The sequence below is a fragment of the Bufo bufo genome, chromosome 9 (genome assembly GCF_905171765.1).
Source record: "Bufo bufo chromosome 9, aBufBuf1.1, whole genome shotgun sequence".
NCBI lineage: Eukaryota > Metazoa > Chordata > Amphibia > Anura > Bufonidae > Bufo > Bufo bufo.
This window is the reverse complement of record NC_053397.1, coordinates 159,290-186,370: the sequence shown is the minus strand read 5'-3', so window position 1 is coordinate 186,370 and position 27,081 is coordinate 159,290. Positions and strand designations below refer to the sequence as shown.

The 27,081-nt window shown below is 48.0% G+C and overlaps 1 protein-coding gene across 1 annotated transcript in view; it reads right to left on the bottom strand.

Moving 5' to 3' along the window:
* Positions 1-19,194, bottom strand: part of SH3BP1 (SH3 domain binding protein 1) — a 257,113-nt gene extending 237,919 nt beyond the window's left edge. The window contains exon 1 of the mRNA XM_040407161.1: positions 19,063-19,194. Within this exon, the coding sequence (XP_040263095.1) occupies positions 19,063-19,121 (59 nt within the window). The 5' untranslated portion in view covers positions 19,122-19,194. The remainder of the gene's footprint in view (positions 1-19,062) is intronic.
* Positions 19,195-27,081: the final 7,887 nt, after the last annotated feature.

Below are 27,081 nucleotides of genomic sequence, written 5' to 3'. Positions count from 1 at the left end.
CTCATGCTTGGACGTATGTGGGGAGGGCCAGAGTGAGAAATGTTGTGCCCGCATATGCCTAATCAAGGTCTACCCGGAGGGGCTACCAGAAAAGGCAGTAAAAATGTATGCCATCATTGACGACCAAAGCAACCGCTCCCTAGCAGGACCTAAATTCTTTGAAGCCTTTGGAATAAAGGGACCGTCAGAACCCTACATCTTAAACACCTGCTCGGGTCGCATAGAGACTAGCGGCAGGAGGGCACAAGGATTCATCGCTTGTTCCGTCAGTGGAAATACGGAAATACCTCTACCGACGCTGATCGAATGCGATCAAATACCCAACCATAGGGATGAGATTCCTACCCCGGAAGCTGCATTTCACCATCCACACCTAAGGCACCTAGCCAACGTTATCCCACCTATGGACAACAACGCCGAGATTCTACTCCTGCTTGTCAGAGACAATCTAAGGGTACACAAGGTGCGTCAACAGTGTAATGGGCCCGACTATGCACCATACGCCCAGAGACTGGACTTGGGATGGGTGGTCATAGGAAACGTATGCTTGGATCAACCAAGAATCCGCTCTTTCAAAACGTACGTGCGTGGAGATGGACGCACAACTTGCATTAAGCCTTGCCCTCATCACTATGAGGTGAAAGAGAAGCCTCCAGACCTCATACAACCACCTGACGACATTCCTCCCTTTGCCGACAACTTGGGAAGATTAGTCTTTCACACAAGCAAGGACGATGATAAAGTAGCTTTGTCAGTAGAGGACAGAGAATTTATCAAGATAATGGACAATGAGTTCCTTAAAGACGAAACCAATCACTGGGTTTCTCCATTACCCTTCCGAGCTACCAGGGTGAGACTCCCGAACAATAGGGAACAAGCTCTGTCTAGATTTAACTCTCTTCAGCGTACCATGAACAGTAAGCCTGAGATGAGAGAACACATTGTTGCCTTTATCGACAAAATATTCCGCAACAACCATGCAGAACCAGCTCCATCCTTAGGGAAGAATGACGAGTGCTGGTACTTGCCTTCATTTGGAGTGTATCACCCACGGAAACCTAATCAAATTAGGGTCGTTTTCGACTCAAGTGCCAAACATCAAGGTGTATCTCTTAATGATGTCCTTCTCACAGGTCCTAATCTGACGAATAACCTAGTTGGAGTGCTGATGAGGTTCAGAAAAGAGCTCGTTGCCATCACCGCTGACATTGAACAGATGTTCCACTGTTTCGTAGTCAGAGAGGACCACCGGAATTTCCTCAGGTTTCTGTGGTACAAGAATAACGACACCAACGCAGAGATGGCAGAATATCGAATGAGGGTACACGTATTTGGAAACAGCCCTTCACCTGCCGTGGCAACTTACGGCCTTCGGCGAACTGCATTAGAGGGAGAATCCAAGTACGGTAAAGACGCCAGAGACTTTGTAGAAAAGGACTTCTATGTAGACTATGGACTCAAATCACTACCGACTGAAGAAGCGGCTATCGATCTGCTCAAAAGGACTCAAAGTATGTTGTACCAAGCTAAACTTAGACTACACAAAATTGCTTCAAACAGCCTGGCCGTTATGAGGGCCTTCGAATCAGGCGATCATGCACCAGGATTCAAGGACATTAACTTGGGACTGGACAGTCCACCTGTGCAGAGGAGCTTGGGCCTCAGATGGGATCTCTCAGCCGACTCCTTCGGTTTTCAGATAAGTTGTGCAGACAAGCCATTCACAAAACGAGGCGTCCTATCAGTGGTAAACAGCCTATTTGATCCGCTGGGATTTGTAGCGCCCATCACCATACAAGGTAAATCTCTACTGAGACAGTTCTCTGAAACAGTCCAGGATTGGGATACCCCACTTCCCTCCGAGAAAGAGCAAAAATGGGAAACCTGGAAGCGATCCTTGTGTGCCTTGGATGAGATCCACATCCCGAGATGCTATATTAAAACCTCACTTTCCTCTAGCATAAAGAAAGAACTCCACGTGTTCTCGGACGCCTCCACGGAGGCCATCGCAGCGGTTGCCTATCTGAAGGTGACAGAACCCAACAACCAAAACCACGTTGGATTCGTATTTGGTAAGGCTAAGTTAGCCCCCAAGCCCGATCATACTATTCCCAGACTGGAACTTTGTGGAACCGTGTTGGCAGTGGAGATTGCGGATTTCGTACAACAAGAACTGGGTGTCGACATAGCCGAAGTCCAGTATTACACCGACAGTAAGGTCGTTTTAGGTTACATCCACAATCGGACCAAGCGATTTTATGTGTACGTTAGTAACCGCATAGAGAGAATCAGGAGGTCCTCCAAACCTGAACAATGGCACTATGTACCATCCGAACTTAATCTAGCAGATCACGCCACTAGGCCTATGTCTATAGGTTCCTTTATTAACTCTACTTGGCTTACAGGTCCAAAGTTTCTGCTTGGAGAGGCAGACGAATGTGTACAGGAAGTTTTCAGCATCCAGGATCCGGATAATGATCCAGAAATCCGCGCTGAAGTTAGTGCATTAGTCACTGGAACTAAGCAAACCGCCAGCTTCGGTTGTCAGCGCTTTAAACGTTTCTCCAGCTGGATGAGGCTCGTCAGAACTATTGCAAGGTTAGTGCACGTTGCAAGATGTTATCATAATACTCACCAAGATAAAGATTGTCATGGTTGGCATGCCTGTCATAAACCCTTCTCTGCTGAGAACATCTCTCATGGTGAGTACCTCATAATACGTCACGTCCAGCAGGAAAATTTCAACATAGAATGGAAGTGCTTGCACAACAAACAGCAGATTCCTTTAAAAAGTCCTCTTGCCAACTTAAATCCAGTTATCGACAGTTTTGGCTTGCTAAGAATTGGTGGTCGTTTGAATCAAGCCCACCTGGGAATTGCAGAACAAAATCCTCTCATCATTCCCAGCAAACATCATATCACAGTCTTGCTAATCAGACACTATCACGAAAGGGCCGAACACCAAGGCAGGCAAATTACTGAGGGCAAATTACGGTCTGCAGGCCTTTGGATTATAGGTATGAAAAAACGTGTGGCCCAAGTACTGCATGAATGTGTGCACTGTCGTAAAGCAAGAGGGAAACAACTACACCAACAAATGGCCGACTTGCCTGCAGACAGACTATGTACAGAGCCGCCTTTCACCTATGTTGGCCTAGATGTCTTTGGGCCATGGATGGTATCCGCACGCAGGACCTGCGGCGGTCACGCAAACAGTAAGCGTTGGGCTGTACTATTTACTTGCATGAGTGTGCGAGCAGTTCACATAGAGGTGATAGAATCTATGGACACATCCAGCCTTATCAATGCCTTAAGACGGTTCTTCGCAATCAGAGGACCAGTAAAACAATTGAGGTCTGACCAGGGAAGCAACTTTATTGGAGCCTGTAGAGAACTTAACATCGACACCAAGTCCATTCAAGATCAGTTGGCGGAAAAGGGTTGCACCTGGATTTTCAACCCTCCTCATAGTTCCCACATGGGAGGCTCCTGGGAGAGAATGATCGGCATCTCACGCAACATCTTAAATTCTATGCTGATGGATGTAAATTCGTCAAGACTCACACATGAGACTCTAGTCACCCTTCTCGCTGAAGTTTTGGCCATTATCAACTCAAGACCCCTTGTGCCAGTGTCTATGGATCCTGAAACACCAGCCATACTGACTCCGGCTATTCTACTTACCCAAAAAACTGAGAGTACGCTAATACCTAGTGGAGAATTTACTCATGCTAACATCTACCAAAAACACTGGAAACGTGTACAATACCTAGCAGATTACTTCTGGAACAGGTGGCGAAAAGAATACCTCAGTATTATTCAAGGAAGAAGAAAATGGCAACACCACAAACCAAACTTGAAGGAAGGAGACCTCGTATTGATGAAAGAGCAACAGACCGAAAGGATTGACTGGCCTATCGGACTAATTTCAAAGGTTTTCCCTAGCAAGGATGGCAAGGTCAGGAAGGTGGAGTTGAAGATCTTCAGGAAAGGCGAGCTCAAAACGTTCTCAAGACCAATCAACGAACTGATTTTAATATTACCCATCGAGAACGCCCCTGCAGGGTGAACAGGACTGTATCTAGCTTCGCAGATCTTCTCCATTCCAAGTTGGAAAACGGGACTAATCTATGTTTGCATTCTAACATGTTTTTCTTTTACAGGTTGTTTATATTTTATGGACATTCGTCATAGTGAAATCCCCAAAGTGAATTTCAGACGGGGAGTGTGCTGTTCTTGTCAAATTGAATTTCCGCACTGTATTATTTCTTCTTTACCTATGTTGTTTCTATCCATTGTTCTCTACTGCCATCTGCTGGCCGGAATTTGTATGCTGCACGCCTCGTTCGTTGTCTATAAAGTTTTATCTCTGGGCGTGGTTTTAGCAGCCTTGGGCCTTGTCACTTCCTGTAGCCTTTTTCAGTGCTGCATTCTTTGTGACTGGAGACACACACCTCGGCTTGTGAAGGCATCAGTTTTTGACCAGCAGTAGCCTCAGGAAAGACATCCACATGACATCTACTGCATTCCTGTATTGCATCACTGTATGTCACTGCTCTGGATCAAATAAACCCACGTTTGATTGCATCCTCATGTCTACGTCTGGATCCATCTAACCTGAGCATCTGCCGGTCCGGTCTGCTCCACTGCTTGGATACGAAGGTAGGACAGTCACAAAGTCATTATCAGTTACACCTTCATTCGCCTTCATGTGGGGACAGAACACCCTTTAAGGTTACAAGACAAACCATCAAACTTTTAGGTTTAATGTATTAAAAATAGACCCTCCCACCTCTGACTCGGCCCCTCTGGCCGAGCTACATTACCCATGCAGCCGGCCCACTGGCCATCTAGGGAACAGGTATGAAAATATCAAAAAGATATCTTCACCAGGCCAACTGGTAAACTACAGACCCCAGACCTTCTTCATAATTCATATCTTATCGTTCTGAGTCCTAGCATATGAAACGAGACACGCTCAGAAGATGACATCCTTATTTTAAGAAGATGAAAGTGAGTTGATACGCCATGTCTGGTGTCCATGTGATGCCCCCATCATACCAGATATGATGAGCTGGGTTTTGGAGACGTCAGCCCCATCCTGAACAAGTTATGAAGGATTACAACTTCTTGTTCATTCTCTGGTATGAAGCCCCCATGCTGACACACGGCGCCGGAGAGTCTGCTGTCCCCTGTCCTGAGTGTGATCAGCAAAAGGGCCCATCCTGGTTAGCATCTCTCTGCTAACTAACCCCCAGGGGAGCAGTTTGCTGTTTTCACAGGTATGAGGCAGACATCTCGGCCTATTTGCAGCCTTCAAACAATTCATCAATGGCTGCTGGTCTGGCAACACAAATACATACGGTATATGAATGCGAATCACACTGGACTATGTTATACTATGACATATACCCATAAAACATATATCACAGAAATCATAATAACTAGGAATAAGGCGGTCCTTATTCCTGACACTCATCTTTTCCATTTCATCCACCATGACGGCTACATATGAGATTGACCCCTTGACCCTGTATAGGGGTAGGAACACGCAGAGTTTAAAAGCCACCACCCCCACTCACCCATCAGTGTTTCCTGTCCCTATGGGGTATCACACAGAAAGGCCTCCCTGGGGGAGGTGAAGAGTTTTTATATATTTTTTTTTTCCAAAAAAGTCACTTTAAGGAACGGGGGTAGCTTGTGCTTCCTTCCTTCTCTCTTCTGCCTCCTGCAGCGGCGGCTAAAGCTGGTAGAGTGAGTCCACACAGGCTGATTCTCGTCCCTGACAGCGGGGGCCTGTTTTCACACCGCAAACGAGGGGTCTTCCTTCCCTACATTGGGAAGCAGAGCGGAGAGCGCGGAGATGCTGCACGCCACTCTGTGTGTCAGCAGCAGTCAGCGCTTAGTTCCCGGCATTGCCGGAGGGGGCGGAGACAAAGGTCACGTGGGGAGGCGCAGGAGCACCCTGATGACATCAGACGCCGCTTTTTCGAATATTAGAGCGGGCAATTCAATTCATCCTGGTCCCCACTGATTCCTGCTCCCAGACAGCTACAGAATATCAGCTCCTAAAGCCGCTGGAAGCCACATGGAAGGCTCAGACTCACCTTCGGTTGCTCCTGCATTTATTTTCATGGTATTATTTTGCTGATACCTGGTTGCTCTTCTTTTTAGGGATTAAAGGAGGCTAAAGTTAAACATAAGATTGCAAGATGTGCAACTTGTACAAAGAAGCTTCCTGAAAATTATAAAAAAAGGTTTTCCAAGTCTTGCATTAGTGAACTTTTAAAGGAGGAGCAACCATCTATCCTTAATGAGATAAAATCTATGATCCAAAATGAAATTAAGTCCTCCCTGGTCTCCCTTGTGCCAGTCCCCCATACACCTCCGGCCAAAAAGACCAAAATATCGGTTCCATCCTCCTCTGAAGCAGAGGACATGGACGAGGGGGCCTCCACCTCTAGACTAAATATTGATGCGGATCTTCTGTCAGAGGGAGAAATAATTGAAGATTAGGGGAAAAAAATATGACTTTTCATCTGAAGATATTGAGGAATGTAATGTTTGGGGGATTACGTGTAAAAAAAAGTCTCATGTATTCCCAGTCAATGAAAACATCAGGGACATGATAATAGATGAATGGACAGATCCTGAAAGAAGGTTCGGTGTCTCCAGGGAATTTAAAAATAGACTGTTATTTGACCAGTCTGAAACCAAGATCTTTAACGAGACACCAAAAATCTATATTCAAGTCACAAAAGTGGTTAAAAAAAACTTCAGTTACAGGATCCCATGAAGAAAAGCTGGGAGACCTCTATGTTTGGGAGGAAAACAAACATAGCGGCAACCTCCGTGGCCAGGACCATGTATATTTGGCTCAATGAGTTAGAAGACCATATAAAAAATAAAACTCCTAGAGAGGAAATTTTAAACTCCATTCCTCTCAAGTCAGCAACAGCATCTCTAGCGGACGCTTCTGCCGAATCGGTCAGATTCGCTGCAAAAGATGGGGCCCTGTCAAATTCAGTCAGAAGAGCTCTATGGATGAAATCCTGGGGAGGCGACAGGGTATCCAAGGCAAAATTGTGTTCCATCGCCTTCTCAGGAGAGTAAGTATTTGGCCCAGTTCTAGATGCTATCCTGGAGAATGCAGCTGATAAGAAAGAGGGGTTTCCTGAGAAGAATAAAAGGAAGCATTTTCATCCCTTTAGTTCACAGCCTAAGCCTTACAGAGGTAAGGGCAAAACGGGACGTTGGAGTTACCAAAAAGAAGGCAGGGGCAGAGGATGATGTGGTTATGGATCCCTGCCACCTGCAGGCCAAAACTGTAATAGCATGGGTATTGTAGACAAAGAACGGCTCCCCAGATTGCTGCATGGGCGGAGGCATTTAGGCTCTTGGAGCACAGTGCTCTCAGGGAAAGCCGCCTCAATGTCTGCGCCTATCCACTCTTTAAAGACCCATGTCGTGAAGAGGTTAAAGGGGCATTCTGGTTCCCCCTTTTAAAGGGGTTGTCCGGGTTCAGAGTTGAACCCGGACATACCCCCATTTTCGCACAGGCAGCAGTTCATGCTCCGATGCTCTCCTTTGCCCTGCTCTGAATCGTGCAGGAAAAAGGCATTTTCAGGAGATCCGGTGACGAACCGGGCTCTCCATAGGGCTGCCAGGTGGAGTCTACCGCCCAGCAGTGAGCCCGGTCATGTCACCGCCACTAATGGGCGGTATTTAGCGCTGCTGTAGTCTGTAAGACAGCTAGGGCAACGCTAAACCCGGACCATCAGAGCCGGTGACGTACACACTGCTGGGCGGAAGCCTCCCCTGGCAGTGTTATTGTAAATAAAAATGCCCTTGCCCTGCGCGATCCTGCACAGGGCAAGGGAAAGCATCGGAGCATGAAATGTGCGAAAATGGGCTATGTCCCCTTTAAGCAGTGTACCATTGTATGTTAAATGTCAGTGAATAACTCTGCTCTTGCTTCTCCATACCTCACACCCTACAAGGGGAAAGTTATCATTAGTCCTGTTTGCCGGGTCTGTCGTATGCTAGGTTCCAGCAGCCTGTGCTGGCTGTCAGCGGCATGTGGAGGGGCCCCGTCTGTGCCCGATACAGTGCACTCCGGCAGGCTGCTCCTGTGAACATGACTGTAGTAACCGCTGGCCTTCTCCAAGTAATACAGATTGGGGAGCATATACCTTAAGCCATTACTTATCCACATGGGCTCTACCAGTGTTTAGGGGGGGTAGTATCAGACTGAGCAGTGGCACACCCCAACTGGTAACACCCATCTTCATAACTTCTAGCAGGAATAATAAAGGAATGGCACAACACAACTGCAACTATGTGGGGAATGTGAGGAGAGGTTAGGGGCGGCAGTGTGGATGCACAGACTGGTTTTCGGGTGCACGGGCTTGGTTTTCGGGTGCACGGGCTTGGTTTTCGGGTGCACGGGCTTGGTTTTCGGGTGCACGGGCTTGGTTTTCGGATGCACAGACTGGTTTTCGGGTGCACGGGCTTGGTTTTCGGGTGCACGGGCTGGGTTTTCGGGTGCACGGGCTGGGTTTTCGGGTGCACGGGCTGGGTTTTCGGGTGCACTTATAAAAGGTTTTGTGAGAGTGCAGGACGCTGATTAACCCCTTCCAGTGAGTGGCAGTCCTGACAAGGGTCTGTTCTGGGCTGATTCCTGCTGATCCCATCCGCTGCTCCAGAGTCAGTGGGTGGATTTGGGGCAGGGGTGTAACTACTAGTGTTGATCGAGCACCATAGTGCTCGGGTCGAACACATCGGGATGGATTTATAATGGAATTCAATGGGAGAACCCAAGCATTAAACCAGGCACCCTCCAACAGCAACTTCTTCCAACAATCCAGCAACAGTTTGGTGAAGAACAATTCATTTTCCAGCACGATGGAGCACCGTGCCATAAGGCAAAAGTGAAAACTAAGTGGCTCGGGGACCAAAACGTTGACATTTTGGGTCCATGGCCTGGAAACTCCCCAGATCTTAATCCCATTGAGAACTTGTGGTCAATCCTCAAGAGGCGGCTGGACAAACAAAAACCCACTAATTCTGACAAACTCCAAGAAGTGATGATGAAAGAATGGGTTGTATCAGTCAGGAATTGGCCCAGAAGATGATTGAGAGCATGCGCAGTCGGATTGCAGAGGTCCTGAAAAAGAAGGGCCAACACTGCAAATACTGACTCTTTGCATAAATGTCATGTAATTGTCGATAAAAGCCTTTGAAACGTATGAAGTGCGTGTAATTATATTTCACTAAATCACAGAAACAACTGAAACAAAGATCTAAGGGCTCTTTCACACCTGCGTTATTGTCTTCCGGCATAGAGTTCCGTCGTCGGGGCTCTATGCCGGAAGAATCCTGATCAGGATTATCCTAATGCATTCTGAATGGAGAGTAATCCGTTCAGGATGCATCAGGATGTCTTCAGTTCCGGTACGGAACGTTTGTTGGCCGGAGAAAATACCGCAGCATGCTGCGCTTTTTGCTCCGGCCAAAAATCCGGAACACTTGCCGCAAGGCCGGATCCGGAATTAATGCCCATTGGAAGGCATTGATCCGGATCCGGCCTTAAGCTAAACGTCGTTTCGGCGCATTGCCGGAGCCGACATTTAGCTTTTTCAGAGTGGTTACCATGGCTGCCGGGACGCTAAAGTCCTGACAGCCATGGTAAAGTGTAGTGGGGAGCAGGGGAGCAGTATACTTACCGTCCGTGCGGCTCCCCGGGCGCTCCAGAGTGACGTCAGGGCGCCCCAAGCGCATGGATCACGTGATCGCATGGATCACGTCATCCATGCGCATGGGGCGCTCTGACGTCATTCTGGAGCGCCCCGGGAGCCGCACGGACTGTAAGTATACCGCTCCCCCGCTCCCCGCTCCTACTATGGCAACCAGGACTTTAATAGCGTCCTGGGTGCCATAGTAACACTGAAAGCATTTGGAAGACGGTTCCGTCTTCAAATGCTTTCAGTACACTTGCGTTTTTCCGGATCCGGAGTGTAATTCCGGCAAGTGGAGTACACGCCGGATCCGGACAACGCAAGTGTGAAAGAGGCCTAAAAGCAGTTTAGCAGAAAACTTTGTGAAAACTAATATTTGTGTCATTCTCAAAACTTTTGGCCACGACTGTACTCCTTCACCAACTTCCAAAATGTTTCCCTCCTTGCGCGGCCTAGTGTCACATCAGGGTGAGGGTAGGGTTGGACGATATCAAAAATATTCAGACGATAACGATATTAAAAAAATTATCGCGATAACGATATATATCGCGATAAATACCCGTTTAAAAGAAAAAAAAACACAAGGAGACGTTATACTATATGGGGGGCCACAAGGAGACGTTATACTGTATGGGGGGCCACAAGGAGACGTTATACTGTATGGGGGGCCACAAGGAAACGTTATACTGTATGGGGGCAGCCACAAGGAGACGTTATACTGTATGGGGACAGCCACAAGGAGACGTTATACTGTATGGGGGCAGCCACAAGGAGACGTTATACTGTATGGGGGGGCCACAAGGAGACGTTATACTGTATGGGGGCAGCCACAAGGAGACGTTATACTGTATGGGGGGCCACAAGTAGACGTTATACTGTATGGGGGGCCACAAGTAGACATTATACTGTATGGGGGCAGCCACAAGTAGACGTTATACTGTATGGGGGGCCACAAGGAGACGTTATACTGTATGGGGGCAGCCACAAGTAGACGTTATACTGTATGGGGGGCCACAAGGAGACGTTACACTGTATGGGGGCAGCCACAAGGAGACGTTATACTGTATGGGGGCAGCCACAAGGAGACGTTATACTGTATGGGGGCAGCCACAAGGAGACGTTACACTGTATGGGGGCAGCCACAAGGAGACGTTACACTGTATGGGGACAGCCACAAGGAGGCGTTACACTGTATGGGGGGGCCACAAGGAGGCGTTACACTGTATGGGGGCAGCCACAAGGAGGCGTTACACTGTATGGGGGGGCCACAAGGAGGCGTTACACTGTATGGGGGGGCCACAAGGAGGCGTTACACTGTATGGGGGGGCCACAAGGAGGCGTTACACTGTATGGGGGGGCCACAAGGAGGCGTTACACTGTATGGGGGGGCCACAAGGAGGCATTACACTGTATGGGGGGGCCACAAGGAGGCGTTACACTGTATGGGGGGCCACAAGGAGGTGTTATAATAAGGTCTTGTGGCCACAGGCCACCATACATGCAGTAATACTTTGCGATATACCTTTCCCGCGGCTGCCTCGCTTGTGTGCTCTGATTCTGACATCAGATGCCGGTGGGCAGAGATTTGAATATGGGAGCAAGGAGGAGGGAGAGCCGGGGGCGGCCGCTGCGGGAAGTAGTAAGTTTATAATTTCATCACCAGAGCACACACTAGTGAGGCAGCTGCAGGAAAAGTCTCTCCAGAGACACCAGTACTCACACAGGATCGATTCGCCATCGCCACATATACAATAGAGCCGGTGGGTGACGACGGTGATGATGTCAGATGGTGGGTGGAGACTTGACTAAGGGAGGCGGAGCAAGAAGGAGCCAGGCCAGGAGCAAGAGGAAGTAATGTTACTCAGCGGCAGCGCTATGCAAGGTGCAGCGGCGGGCGGGCGCACGTTTAGAAGCGGTCAGCGCACAATGTGAGCTGACCGCTTTGATGACGTCACAAAATACTGCGGTATTTTGGAAACAGCGATATCGCCATATCGCCGTTTTTTTAATACCGCGGTATATCATGATACCGGTATATCGCCCAACCCTAGGTGAGGGTGCTGGCGGGGTGTCATGAAACTGTCCCAGGCCTTGGAGAGTGTTGCCCTGCCTCTGTTGGAACTGCTGTGTGTTTCCCGTGTCTCCCCTCCTCGGTTGACCAAGGAAGTAAGGACTCTGCCGCCAGCGTTGTCAGATGGAAATTTTTGGAGCAATTTTTCAACAAGGATCATCTGGTATTGCACCATTTTGCTCGTCCTCTCCACTAGAGGAATGAGAGATGAGAAGTTCTCTTTGTAGCGGAGGTCGAGAAGGGTGAACACCCAGTAATCTGTGTTATCTAAAATGCGTATAACACGTGGATCGCAGGAAGGGCAGCCTAACATGAAGTCAGCCATATGTGCCAGAGGACCAACAGGCAAGACTTCGCTGTCCTCATCAGGAGGATGACTCTCAATCTCCTCATCCTCTTCCTCCTCCTCTGCGCACTCACGCTGAACAGATGGAATTAAACTTCCATGGGTACTACCGTCTGTAGCGGAGGCAACCGTCTCCTGCTCCTCCTCGTCCAATTCGCACTGAGAAGACGAACTGAGGGTGGTCTGGCTATCACCCTGTATAATGTCTTCCGCCATTTCCACCTCTTCCACATGCAAAGCGTCATCCTTAATTGTGAGCAGTGAGCGTTTGAGTAGACACAGAAGTGGGATGGTGACGCTGATAATAGTGTTATCGCCGCTCACCATCTGTGTTCCTCAAAGTTTCTTAAAACCTCACAGAGGTCAGACATCCATGCCCACTCCTCGCTTGTAAAGAGCGGAAGCTGACTGGAAAGGGCGACGACCATGTTGCAGCTGGTATTCCACTACTGCCCTCTGCTGCTCACAAAGCCTGGCCAACATGTGGAACGTCGAGTTCCAGCACGTGCTCATGTCACACAACAGCCAGTGAGCTGGCAAGTTCAAGCGCTGCTGCAGCATTGACAGACCGGCTGAAGCTGTCGATGACTTGCGGAAATATGCACACACGCGGCGCACCTTCACCAGTAGCTCAGGCAAATTGGGGTAGGTTTTGAGAAACCGCTGAACCACAAGGTTGAACACGTGGGCTAGGCATGGGATGTGTCTGAGCTTGTCGAGCTCCAAAGCCGCCACCAAGTTACGGCCATTATCAGACACAACTATGCCTAGTTCTAGGTTGAGTGGCGAGAGCCACAGCTCAGTCTGGTTTCTTATCCCCTGCCACAGCTCTGCGGCAATTGCTGTCCCCTAAGCATATCAGCCGGCCTGTTGCCGCTTCCCCACTGCAGTGCTACACTGCTTCCAGCTACCTACTGATGGCTGACTGGTGCTGCACACGGATAATTCGGAGGTGGAAGTGGAGGAGGAGAAGTGGGGGTTGGAGCCACTAACGTAGGTGCTGGCGGAAACCATGATCGACGTAGGGCCCGCAATCCTTGGCGTCGGTAGCACCTGTGCCATCCCAGGGTACGACTCTCTCCCGGCCTCCAAAACATTCACCCAGTGTGCCGTCAGGGAAATGTAGCGTCCCTGGTCGAATGCACTTGTCCATGTGTCCGTGGATAAGTGGACCTTCCCAGTAACTGAGTTGGTCAGGGCACATGTGATGTTACGGGACACATGTTGGTGTAAGGTGGGCACTGCACACCTTGAAAAATAGTGGGGGGTGGGGACTGCATAACGCGGGACGGCCGCCGACATCAGGCTGCGGAAGGCCTCAGTGTCCACAAGACTAAATAGCAACATTTCCAGGGCCAGTAATTTGAAAAGCTGCGCATTTAGTGCTATGGCCTGTGGGTGGGTGGCTGGGTATTTGCGCTTGCGTTCAAAGGTCTGGGATAAGGACATTTGGATGCTGCGCTGGGACACGGAAGTGGATGTGGTCGCTGATGGTGCTTGAGAAGATCCAGGTGTAAGGCGGGAGGCATCTGGACCTGCGCCTTTGACAGGGGATTGGCCAGCATGTAACATAGGGGAAGATGACGCAGTGGTGTGACCTGCAGACACAGATTGTGGACCCAGGCGTTGATCCCACTTATTATGGTGCTTGGATGCCATGTGGCTCATTTTCATATGGCACAGGTTGCAAACTACTATTCTTTTGTCGTCCGCACTTTCCTCAAAAGGAAAAGGGGTACATCTACCCCTTGGCAAGGGAGATTTCCGCAAGGGGGTGCTCCGTGGAACAGTTGCGGGCCTGTTTGGTGTGGCCCGCCTTCTCCCTTTTGGCACACCACTGCCTCTTCCAGCCTCTTGCGGTGCTGCAGATCCCTCCTCCTCTGTACTGCTGTCCTTCCCAGGTTGGGTCATTGACCTCATCGTCCACCACCTCCTCTTCCACTTCCTCACTCTGATCATCCTCCTGATTTGCTGACCTAACCACAACCTCAGTGATTGCCAACTGTGTAGGGATCGATCGATATTGATTTTTTTTTGAGCCGATACCGAATATCTGTGAACTTTCAGGCCGATAGCCGATAATTATAAATTAATAAAACCCTTAGCTGGTAGTCAATTTAAAATTTACATTAATAATATACTAGTGCCAATTGTCAATTTCCACACCATCCCCCCCTCCTAAGATCAGACCTTTTATTAACCCCTATCAGACCTTAGATCAGACCATTATTAACCCCTATCAGACCTCAGATTAGGGCTGCACGATATGGGAATTTTGTGCGATTGCGATTAGGGCCCTAAAAATTGCGATAACGATATGTGATGCGATATTTTAAGGGAATTGTGCTAGAGGTCTATTTGCACTGTTATGGAGGGGATCTGTGGATGACACACTGTTATTGGGGGATCTGTGGATGACACATATACACTCACCTAAAGAATTATTAGGAACACCTGTTCTATTTCTCATTAATGCAATTATCTAGTCAACCAATCACATGGCAGTTGCTTTAATGCATTTAGGGGGGTGGTCCTGGTCAAGACAATCTCCTGAACTCCAAACGGAATGTCAGAATGGGAAAGAAAGGTGATTTAAGCAATTTTGAGCGTGGCATGGTTGTTGGTGCCAGACGGGCCGGTCTGAGTATTTCACAATCTGCTCAGTTACTGGGATTTTCACGCACAACCATTTCTAGGGTTTACAAAGAATGGTGTGAAAAGGGAAAAACATCCAGTATGCGGCCGTCCTGTGGGCGAAAATGCCTTGTGGATGCTGGAGGTCAGAGGAGAATGGGCCGACTGATTCAAGCTGATAGAAGAGCAACGTTGGCTGAAATAACCACTCGTTACAACCGAGGTCTGCAGCAAAGCATTTGTGAAGCCACAACACGCACAACCTTGAGGCGGATGGGCTACAACAGCAGAAGACCCCACCGGGTACCACTCATCTCCACTACAAATAGGTCAAAGAGGCTACAATTGGCACGAGCTCACCAAAATTGGACTGTTGAAGACTGGAAAAATGTTGCCTGGTCTGATGAGTCTCGATTTTTGTTGAGACATTCAAATGGTAGAGTCCGGATTTGGCGTAAACAGAATGAGAACATGTATCCATCCTCTGATGGCTACTTCCAGCAGGATAATGCACCATGTCACAAAGCTCCAATCATTTCACATTGGTTTCTTGAACATGACAATGAGTTCACTGCACTAAAATGGCCCCACAGTCACCAGATCTCAACCCAATAGAGAATCTTTGGGATGTGGTGGAACGGGAGCTTCGTGCCCTGGGTGTGCATCCCTCAAATCTCCATCAACTGCAAGATGCTATCCTATCAATATGGGCCAACATTTCTAAAGAATGCTATCAGCACCTTGTGGAATCAATGCCACGTAGAATTAAGGCAGTTCTGAAGGCCAAAGGGGGTCCAACACCGTATTAGTATGGTGGCACTAATAATTCTTTAGGTGAGTGTATAGCATCTTATGCTATGTGCCATCCACAGATCCCCCCTATAATAGTGTCCCTGCAGTGTGAAGGGGCCGGCATCTGTTTTAGGAATGACAGCGGGGACCGGTGCAGTCCCTGTATTCTAATGCACTGGCTCGCTCACTGTTGTATAATATTATCCAACATGTAGGCATTGTTAAAACATAATAATCCTGTATAAGCCAGCTGTATTACTTACAACTAAGTTCCGTAGAAGAGAGGACAGAGGAGGCAGGCCGGGAGGACGGGAGGGCGACGCGTCACTCACTACGTCACGCGCCCGCGCCGCCTGCTTCATTCATAAAGTGGGTGGTGCCGGTGCATGACGTAGTGAGTGACGCGTCGCCCGCCCGTCCTGCCTCCTCCCTCCTTGCTTCTACGGAACTTAGCTGTAAGTAATACAGCTGGATTATACAGGATTATTATATTTTAACAATGCCTACATGTCAGATAATATACAACAGTGAGCGGGGCCAGTGCATTAGAATACAGGGACTGCACCGGTCCCCGCTGTCATTCCTAATACAGATGCCGGCCCCCAGCCCCTCCTCCATCTGTATATAGGTAATCGCAGCATTTTTGGGTCTGCCAAATCGCAATCGTCGATTTATCGCAAAACGATTGCTTTGCGAAATATCGTGCAGGCCTACCTCAGATCTCCGGGTCCTCTTCATCTCCGGGTCCGGTGTCTCGCTCCCCTGTCTTCTCCGGCTACAGCGAGCAGCGTCATGTCATAGTGTGTGCACTACGGCGTGGGCCCCATCAAAGAAGACCAAGGAGGGTAAGTACCGGAAGCGCTTCTACCCCGCTCCTGGCACCCAATGCATACTAGTGCGCGCTTCCATAATGGAAGCGCTCACTAGTATTCGCTTTATACGCATTATCGGTATATCGGCAAAGTTAGATACCGATAATGTACAAAATCCTGAATATCGGCCCATAATATCGGTACTTCCGATAATCGGTTGATCCCTACAACTCTTCATCAACCTCTTGAAACAGTAATTGTGGTTAACTTATTGGCATCTGTATCTCAACATCATCCACCTCATTAAACACTAATTGCCGTTCCCCAGCGTCATCTTCTTGTGACTGTGGATGCTCAAGAGGTTGGGAATCAGGGCACAAGATCTCATGTCCCTCTTGAAGCGTGCTTGGCGAGAGGGCCAAATCAAGGAAAGGCGATGAAAAGAGCTCCTCGGAATATAATCCGAGAGTGGGATCACTTGTTTGGCCAGACTCTCCATGGTGGGAGGAAGGAGGATCGGGGTGAGGATTGTGTTGACCAGACTCTTGGCTACTGAGACTGGACTTGGTGGAAGACAGGATGGTGCTTAACCGACTGGAAGCATTATCTGCTGCCATCCAAGCGACCACCTGCTCGCACTGGTCTGACTTCAGGAGTGGTGTCCTGCGCCGCCCTGTAAACTGGGACATGAAGCTAGGTACCATGGATGAGTGTGTTTCTTGTGCTCTGGCAGCAGGCAGTTTCACCGCGCCCAGGGCCACGGCCCCTGCGAGCACCATCAGGGCCACTTCCCCGTCTCTTACTGCGCGCCTTCTACATTTTAAATGTGATATATTCTTGAAAGTCTGTCCCACGTACAGTAGCGGAGGATTACGAAGTGTATGTGCAAGGTATTTGTGAAGAGGAAACGTCATACAGGAAATATCCGCAGGTAATGTCACTGTTCGCAGTGTCTACGGAAAAAGTGCACTGGATGTCACTGATATTTTACAGATGCGCACATTTTACACAGGAGATGTGGCGCAAATAATTTAACTGTCCACAGCGGCCTATTACACGATATTTAGCGCAGGATGCACTAAAAATATATATTGCTGCTGCCACACACAACAGTCCTTACAAGGCCTTTTGGGTCTCTGAAACGTTTTTGTACCAAAAAAATATTCAACTACACTCTCTGTCCCTTCCTACGCTCAGCTCTCCCTGAAATACTGAGCCGAACATGCGTCATCGGGTGCTATATAGCGTCATCGGGTGCTATATAGCGTCATCGGGTGCTATATAGCGCCATCGGGTGCTCTATAGCGTCATCGGGTGCTCTATAGCGTCATCGGGTCCTCTATAGCGTCATCGGGTGCTCTATAGCGTCATCGGGTGCTATATAGCGTCATCGGGTGCTATATAGCGTCATCGGGTGCTATATAGCGTCATCGGGTGCTATATAGCGCCATCGGGTGCTATATAGCGCCATCGGGTGCTACATAGCGCCATCGGGTGCTATATAGCGCCATCGGGTGCTCTATAGCGCCATCGGGTGCTCTATAGCGCCATCGGGTGCTCTATAGCGTCATCGGGTGCTCTATAGCGTCATCGGGTGCTCTATAGCGTCATCGGGTGCTCTATAGCGCCATCGGGTGCTCTATAGCGCCATCGGGTGCTCTATAGCGCCATCGGGTGCTCTATAGCGCCATCGGGTGCTCTATAGCGTCATCGGGTGCTCTATAGCGTCATCGGGTGCTCTATAGCGCCATCGGGTGCTCTATAGCGTCATCGGGTGCTCTATAGCGCCATCGGGTGCTCTATAGCGCCATCGGGTGCTCTATAGCGTCATCGGGTGCTCTATAGCGTCATCGGGTGCTCTATAGCACCTGATGATGTGTTCCGGCCAGCCAATCACTGTAATGCCAGTAACCAACATGGCTACTGGCATTACAGTGAGGGCAGTACTTATCTGCAAGTTTATTGGCTGCTTAGCAGCCGCGAAACGTGCAGGAGGAGACTCGAGCATGGCGCTTGAGCACATGTGGTACCCGGCCGAGCATGCTCGCTCAACACTGCTAACTACCATAGAGGCAGACCAGTCGACTGCTGTGGGGCCCGGGGCAGGAGGGGCCCAGTCCTAGTTGGGATTACTTCCTCTTCTACTGGAGGGGAAAACTTGGTCAGGACTCTACCCTCTAAAGGGACAACTTTTAGCAAATGAAGCAGAGGAAAAATGGCCCAAGGGTCAATGAAAAGGGTTTAGGCAGAAACCCTTCTGTCCTGTGTGGGGGCCCGGTTTGATCCTTGCTATGGGGCCCTTACTTCTCTATGTACACCACTGATTTGGGGTCCTATTTCATTGCTGCTCCCCAGAGGTATCCCTGACTGTCCCCAAACCCTCTCCATCACTGGGACACAAGGTTCCCCACAACTGTGTCAACTTCTCAACTTGCCCTGCGGTTCACAGGGTGAGGGCTGCCATGCTCTAGGGGCGCTCTGGAGGGTGATGGGGCCAGAGACCCTTGGGTCACGATCTCCGCATTATACACGGGCAGACCCATTAGTCTGGGGGCCCTTTGCTTCCTGTCCCAGAGCCTGCCGCACCTGCAGTCTCCTCCGGGGTCCTGCGTGAGGAGCTCAGGATGAAGCGGCACAATACCAGGGGCCCCGGACGGACGAGGGGCTTACCTGCCGGGGCCGTGGGGGGCCAGTTGCTGCCGCATCCGGTTGAGCTGCCTCTGGATCATGGTGCGGGTGTCCTCGGTGTCGGGCGCTGGGTGAGGCCGTCGTCTCCTCCTCCGGAAGGGCTGCGCTGTCTCTTCTCTGAAGTTCAGTCTCGAAGTTTATAGTTCATTTCTCAGGGCGTCTCTCAAGTGCTGGAAGCGCAGCCCCCGGTGACACGCAGAGTGTGAACTACAGTGTGCGGCACCGCAGCCTGCACCGCCGCCACTCAACATACATACAGCTGCCCCTCACTATACATACAGCTGCCCCACACTATATATACAGCTGCCCCTCACTATACATACAGCTGCCCCACACTATATATACAGCTGCCCCTCACTATACATACAGCTGCCCCTCACTATATATACAGCTGCCCCACACTATATATACAGCTGCCCCACACTATATATACAGCTGCCCCTCACTATATATACAGCTGCCCCTCACTATACATACAGCTGCCCCACACTATATATACAGCTGCCCCTCACTATACATACAGCTGCCCCACACTATATATACAGCTGCCCCACACTATACATACAGCTGTCCCTCACTATATATACAGCTGCCCCTCACTATACATACAGCTGCCCCACACTATATATACAGCTGCCCCTCACTATACATACAGCTGCCCCACACTATATATACAGCTGCCCCTCACTATACATACAGCTGCCCCTCACTATATATACAGCTGCCCCACACTATATATACAGCTGCCCCACACTATATATACAGCTGCCCCACACTATATATACAGCTGCCCCTCACTATACATACAGCTGCCCCACACTATATATACAGCTGCCCCTCACTATATATACAGCTGCCCCTCACTATATATACAGCTGCCCCTCACTATATATACAGCTGCCCCTCACTATATATACAGCTGCCCCTCACTATACATACAGCAGTCCTTCACTATACATACAGCTGTCCATCACTATATATACAGCTGCCCCTCACTATATATACAGCTGCCCCTCACTATATATATATACAGCTGCCCCTCACTATACATACAGCTGCCCCACACTATATATACAGCTGTCCATCACTATACATACAGCTGCCCCACACTATATATACAGCTGTCCCTCACTATATATACAGCTGCCCCTCACTATATATACAGCTGCCCCTCACTATATATACAGCTGCCCCTCACTATACATACAGCAGTCCTTCACTATATATACAGCTGCCCCACACTATATATACAGCTGTCCATCACTATACATACAGCTGCCCCACACTATATATACAGCTGTCCATCACTATACATACAGCTGCCCCTCACTATATATACAGCTGCCCCTCACTATATATACAGCTGTCCATCACTATATATACAGCTGCCCCTCACTATATATACAGCTGTCCATCACTATATATACAGCTGCCCCTCACTATACATACAGCTGCCCCTCACTATATATACAGCTGCCCCTCACTATATATACAGCTGCCCCTCACTATATATACAGCAGCCCCTCACTATATATACAGCTGCCCCTCACTATATATACAGCTGCCCTTCACTATATATACAGCTGCCCCTCACTATACATACAGCTGCCCCTCACTATATATACAGCTGCCCCTCACTATATATACAGCTGCCCCTCACTATATATACAGCTGCCCCTCACTATATATACAGCTGCCCCTCACTATATATATATACAGCTGCCCCTCACTATACATACAGCTGCCCCACACTATATATACAGCTGCCCCTCACTATATATACAGCTGCCCCTCACTATATATACAGCTGTCCATCACTATATATACAGCTGCCCCTCACTATATATACAGCTGCCCCTCACTATATATACAGCTGTCCATCACTATATATACAGCTGCCCCTCACTATACATACAGCTGCCCCTCACTATATATACAGCTGCCCCTCACTATATATACAGCTGCCCCTCACTATATATACAGCAGCCCCTCACTATATATACAGCTGCCCCTCACTATATATACAGCTGCCCCTCACTATATATACAGCAGCCCCTCACTATATATACAGCTGCCCCTCACTATACATACAGCTGCCCCTCACTATATATACAGCTGCCCCTCACTATATATACAGCTGCCCCTCACTATATATACAGCTGTCCATCACTATATATACAGCTATCCCTCACTATATATACAGCTGCCCCTCACTATATATACAGCTGCCCCTCACTATACATACAGCTGCCCCTCACTATATATACAGCTGCCCCTCACTATATATACAGCTGCCCCTCACTATATATACAGCTGCCCCACACTATATATACAGCTGTCCCTCACTATATATACAGCTGCCCCTCACTATATATACAGCTGCCCCTCACTATATATACAGCTGCCCCTCACTATATATACAGCTGCCCCTCACTATATATACAGCAGCCCCTCACTATATATACAGCAGCCCCTCACTATATATACAGCTGCCCCTCATTATATATACAGCTGCCCCTCACTATATATACAGCTGTCCATCACTATATATACAGCTGTCCCTCACTATATATACGGCTGTCCCTCACTATACATACAGCTGCCCCTCACTATACATACAGCAGCCCCTCACTATATATACCGCCGCCACTCAACATACATACAGCTGCCCCTCACTATATATACAGCTGCCCCTCACTATATATACAGCTGTCCATCACTATATATACAGCTATCCCTCACTATATATACAGCTGTCCCTCACTATACATACAGCTGCCCCTCACTATACATACAGCTGCCCCTCACTGTATATACCGCCGCCACTCAACATACATACAGCTGCCCCTCACTATATATACAGCTGCCCCTCACTATATATACAGCTGCCCCTCACTATATATACAGCTGTCCATCACTATATATACAGCTGCCCCTCACTATATATACAGCTGCCCCTCACTATATATACAGCTGCCCCTCACTATATATACAGCTGCCCCGCACTATATATACAGCTGCCTCTCACTATATATACAGCAGCCCCTCACTATATATACAGCTGCCCCTCACTATATATACAGCTGCCCCTCACTATATATACAGCTGCCCCTCACTATATATATATATATATAGCAGCCCCTCACTATATATATATATATATAGCAGCCCCTCACTATATATACAGCTGCCCCTCACTATATATACAGCAGCCCCTCACTATATATACAGCTGCCCCTCACTATACATACAGCTGCCCCTCACTATACATACAGCTGCCCCTCACTATATATACAGCTGCCCCTCACTATATATACAGCTGTCCATCACTATATATACAGCTATCCCTCACTATATATACAGCTGCCCCTCACTATATATACAGCTGCCCCTCACTATACATACAGCTGCCCCTCACTATATATACAGCTGCCCCTCACTATATATACAGCTGCCCCTCACTATATATACAGCTGCCCCTCACTATATATACAGCTGCCCCAAACTATATATACAGCTGTCCCTCACTATATATACAGCTGCCCCTCACTATATATACAGCTGCCCCTCACTATATATACAGCTGCCCCTCACTATATATACAGCAGCCCCTCACTATATATACAGCTGCCCCTCACTATATATACAGCTGTCCATCACTATATATACAGCTATCCCTCACTATATATACAGCTGTCCCTCACTATACATACAGCTGCCCCTCACTATACATACAGCAGCCCCTCACTATATATACCGCCGCCACTCAACATACATACAGCTGCCCCTCACTATATATACAGCTGTCCATCACTATATATACAGCTATCCCTCACTATATATACAGCTGTCCCTCACTATACATACAGCTGCCCCTTACTATACATACAGCTGCCCCTCACTATATATACCGCCGCCACTCAACATACATACAGCTGCCCCTCACTATATATACAGCTGCCCCTCACTATATATACAGCTGCCCCTCACTATATATACAGCTGTCCATCACTATATATACAGCTGCCCCTCACTATATATACAGCTGCCCCTCACTATATATACAGCTGCCCCTCACTATATATACAGCAGCCCCTCACTATACATACAGCTGCCCCTCACTATACATACAGCTGCCCCTCACTATACATACAGCTGCCCCTCACTATACATACAGCTGCCCCTCACTATACATACAGCTGCCCCTCACTATACATACAGCTTCCCCTCACTATACATACAGCTGCCCCTCACTATATATACAGCTGCCCCTCACTATATATACAGCTGCCCCTCACTATACATAGAGCTGCCCCTCACTATATATACAGCTGCCCCTCACTATACATACAGCTGCCCCTCACTATATATACAGCTGCCCCTCACTATACATACAGCTGCCCCTCACTATATATACAGCTGCCCCTCACTATATATACAGCAGCCCCTCACTATATATACAGCTGCCCCTCACTATACATACAGCTGCCCCTCACTATATATACAGCTGCCCCTCACTATATATACAGCTGCCCCTCACTATATATACAGCTGCCCCACACTATATATACAGCTGTCACTCACTATATATACAGCTGCCCCTCACTATACATACAGCTGCCCCTCACTATACATACAGCTGCCCCTCACTATACATACAGCTGCCCCTCACTATATATACAGCTGCCCCTCACTATATATACAGCTGCCCCTCACTATATATATATCTGCCCCTCACTATACATACAGCTGCCCCTCACTATATATACAGCTGCTCCTCACTATATATATATATATACAGCTGCCCCTCACTATATATACAGCTGCCCCTCACTATACATACAGCTGCCCCTCACTATATATACAGCTGCCCCTCACTATATATATATATATATATATATATATACACACAGCTCCCCCTCACTATATATATATACAGCTGCCCCTCACTATATATACAGCTGCCCCTCACAATATATACAGCTGTCTCTCACTATACATACAGCTGTCTCTCACTATACATACAGCTGCCCCTCACTATATATACAGCTGCCCCTCACTATACATACAGCTGCCCCTCACTATACATACAGCTGCCCCTCACTATATATACAGCTGCCCCTCACTATACATATAGCTGCCCCTCACTATATATACAGCTGTCCCTCACTATATATACAGCTGTCCATCACTATATATACAGCTGCCCCTCACTATATATACAGCTGCCCATCACTATATATACAGCTGTCCATCACTGTATATACAGCTGCCCCTCACTATATATACAGCTATCATCACTATACATACAGCTGCCCCTCACTATATATACAGCTGCCCCTCACTATATATACAGCTGTCCATCACTATATATACAGCTGCCCCTCACTATATATACAGCTGCCCCTCACTATATATACAGCTGCCCTTCACTATATATACAGCTGTCCCTCACTATATATACAGCTGTCCCTCACTATATATACAGCTGTCCCTCACTATATATACAGCTGCCCTTCACTATATATACAGCTGTCCCTCACTATATATACAGCTGCTCCTCACTATATATACAGCTGCCCCTCACTATATATATACAGCTGTCCATCACTATATATACAGCTGCCCCTCACTATACAGCTGTCCCTCACTATATATACAGCTGTCCCTCACTATACATACAGCAGTCCCTCACTATACATACAGCTGCCCCTCACTATATATACAGCTGCCCCTCACTATACATACAGCTGCCCCTCACTATATATACAGCTGCCCCTCACTATACATACAGCTGCCCCTCACTATACATACAGCTGCCCCTCACTATACATACAGCTGCCCCTCACTATACATATAGCTGCCCCTCACTATATATACAGCTGTCCCTCACTATATATACAGCTGTCCATCACTATATATACAGCTGCCCCTCACTATATATACAGCTGCCCATCACTATATATACAGCTGTCCATCACTGTATATACAGCTGCCCCTCACTATATATACAGCTATCATCACTATACATACAGCTGCCCCTCACTATATATACAGCTGCCCCTCACTATATATACAGCTGTCCATCACTATATATACAGCTGCCCCTCACTATATATACAGCTGCCCCTCACTATATATACAGCTGCCCTTCACTATATATACAGCTGTCCCTCACTATATATACAGCTGTCCCTCACTATATATACAGCTGCCCTTCACTATATATACAGCTGTCCCTCACTATATATACAGCTGTCCCTCACTATATATACAGCTGCTCCTCACTATATATACAGCTGCCCCTCACTATATATATACAGCTGTCCATCACTATATATACAGCTGCCCCTCACTATACAGCTGTCCCTCACTATATATACAGCTGTCCCTCACTATACATACAGCAGTCCCTCACTATACATACAGCTGCCCCTCACTATATATACAGCTGTCCATCACTATATATACAGCTGCCCCTCACTATACAGCTGTCCCTCACTATATATACAGCTGTCCCTCACTATACATACAGCTGTCCCTCACCATATATACAGCTGCTCCTCACTATACATACAGCTGCTCCTCACTATATATACAGCTGTCCCTCACTATATATACAGCTGCCCCTCACTATACATACAGCTGCCCCTCACTATATATATAGCTGCCCCTCACTATATATACAGCTGCCCCTCACTATATATACAGCTGCCCCTCACTATATATACAGCTGTCCATCACTATATATACAGCTGTCCCTCACTATATATACAGCTGCCCCTCACTATATATACAGCTGCCCCTCACTATACATACAGCTGCCCCTCACTATATATACAGCTGTCCATCACTATATATACAGCTGCCCCTCACTATACAGCTGTCCCTCACTATATATACAGCTGTCCCTCACTATACATACAGCTGTCCCTCACCATATATACAGCTGCTCCTCACTATACATACAGCTGCTCCTCACTATATATACAGCTGTCCCTCACTATATATACAGCTGCCCCTCACTATATATACAGCTGCCCCTCACTATATATATAGCTGCCCCTCACTATACATACAGCTGCCCCTCACTATATATACAGCTGCCCCTCACTATATATACAGCTGTCCATCACTATATATACAGCTGTCCCTCACTATATATACAGCTGCCCCTCACTATATATACAGCTGCCCCTCACTATATACAGCTGCCCCTCACTATATATACACCTGTCCCTCACTATATATACAGCTGTCCCTCACTATACATACAGCTGTCCATCACTATATATACAGCTGCCCCTCACTATATATACAGCTGCCCATCACTATATATACAGCTGTCCATCACTGTATATACAGCTGCCCCTCACTATATATACAGCTATCATCACTATACATACAGCTGCCCCTCACTATATATACAGCTGCCCCTCACTATATATACAGCTGTCCATCACTATATATACAGCTGCCCCTCACTATATATACAGCTGCCCCTCACTATATATACAGCTGCCCTTCACTATATATACAGCTGTCCCTCACTATATATACAGCTGCCCCTCACTATATATACAGCTGTCCATCACTATATATACAGCTGCCCCTCACTATATATACAGCTGCCCCTCACTATATATACAGCTGCCCTTCACTATATATACAGCTGCCCATCACTATATATACAGCTGTCCATCACTGTATATACAGCTGCCCCTCACTATATATACAGCTATCATCACTATACATACAGCTGCCCCTCACTATATATACAGCTGTCCATCACTATATATACAGCTGCCCCTCACTATATATACAGCTGCCCCTCACTATATATACAGCTGCCCTTCACTATATATACAGCTGTCCCTCACTATATATACAGCTGTCCCTCACTATATATACAGCTGCCCTTCACTATATATACAGCTGTCCCTCACTATATATACAGCTGTCCCTCACTATATATACAGCTGCTCCTCACTATATATACAG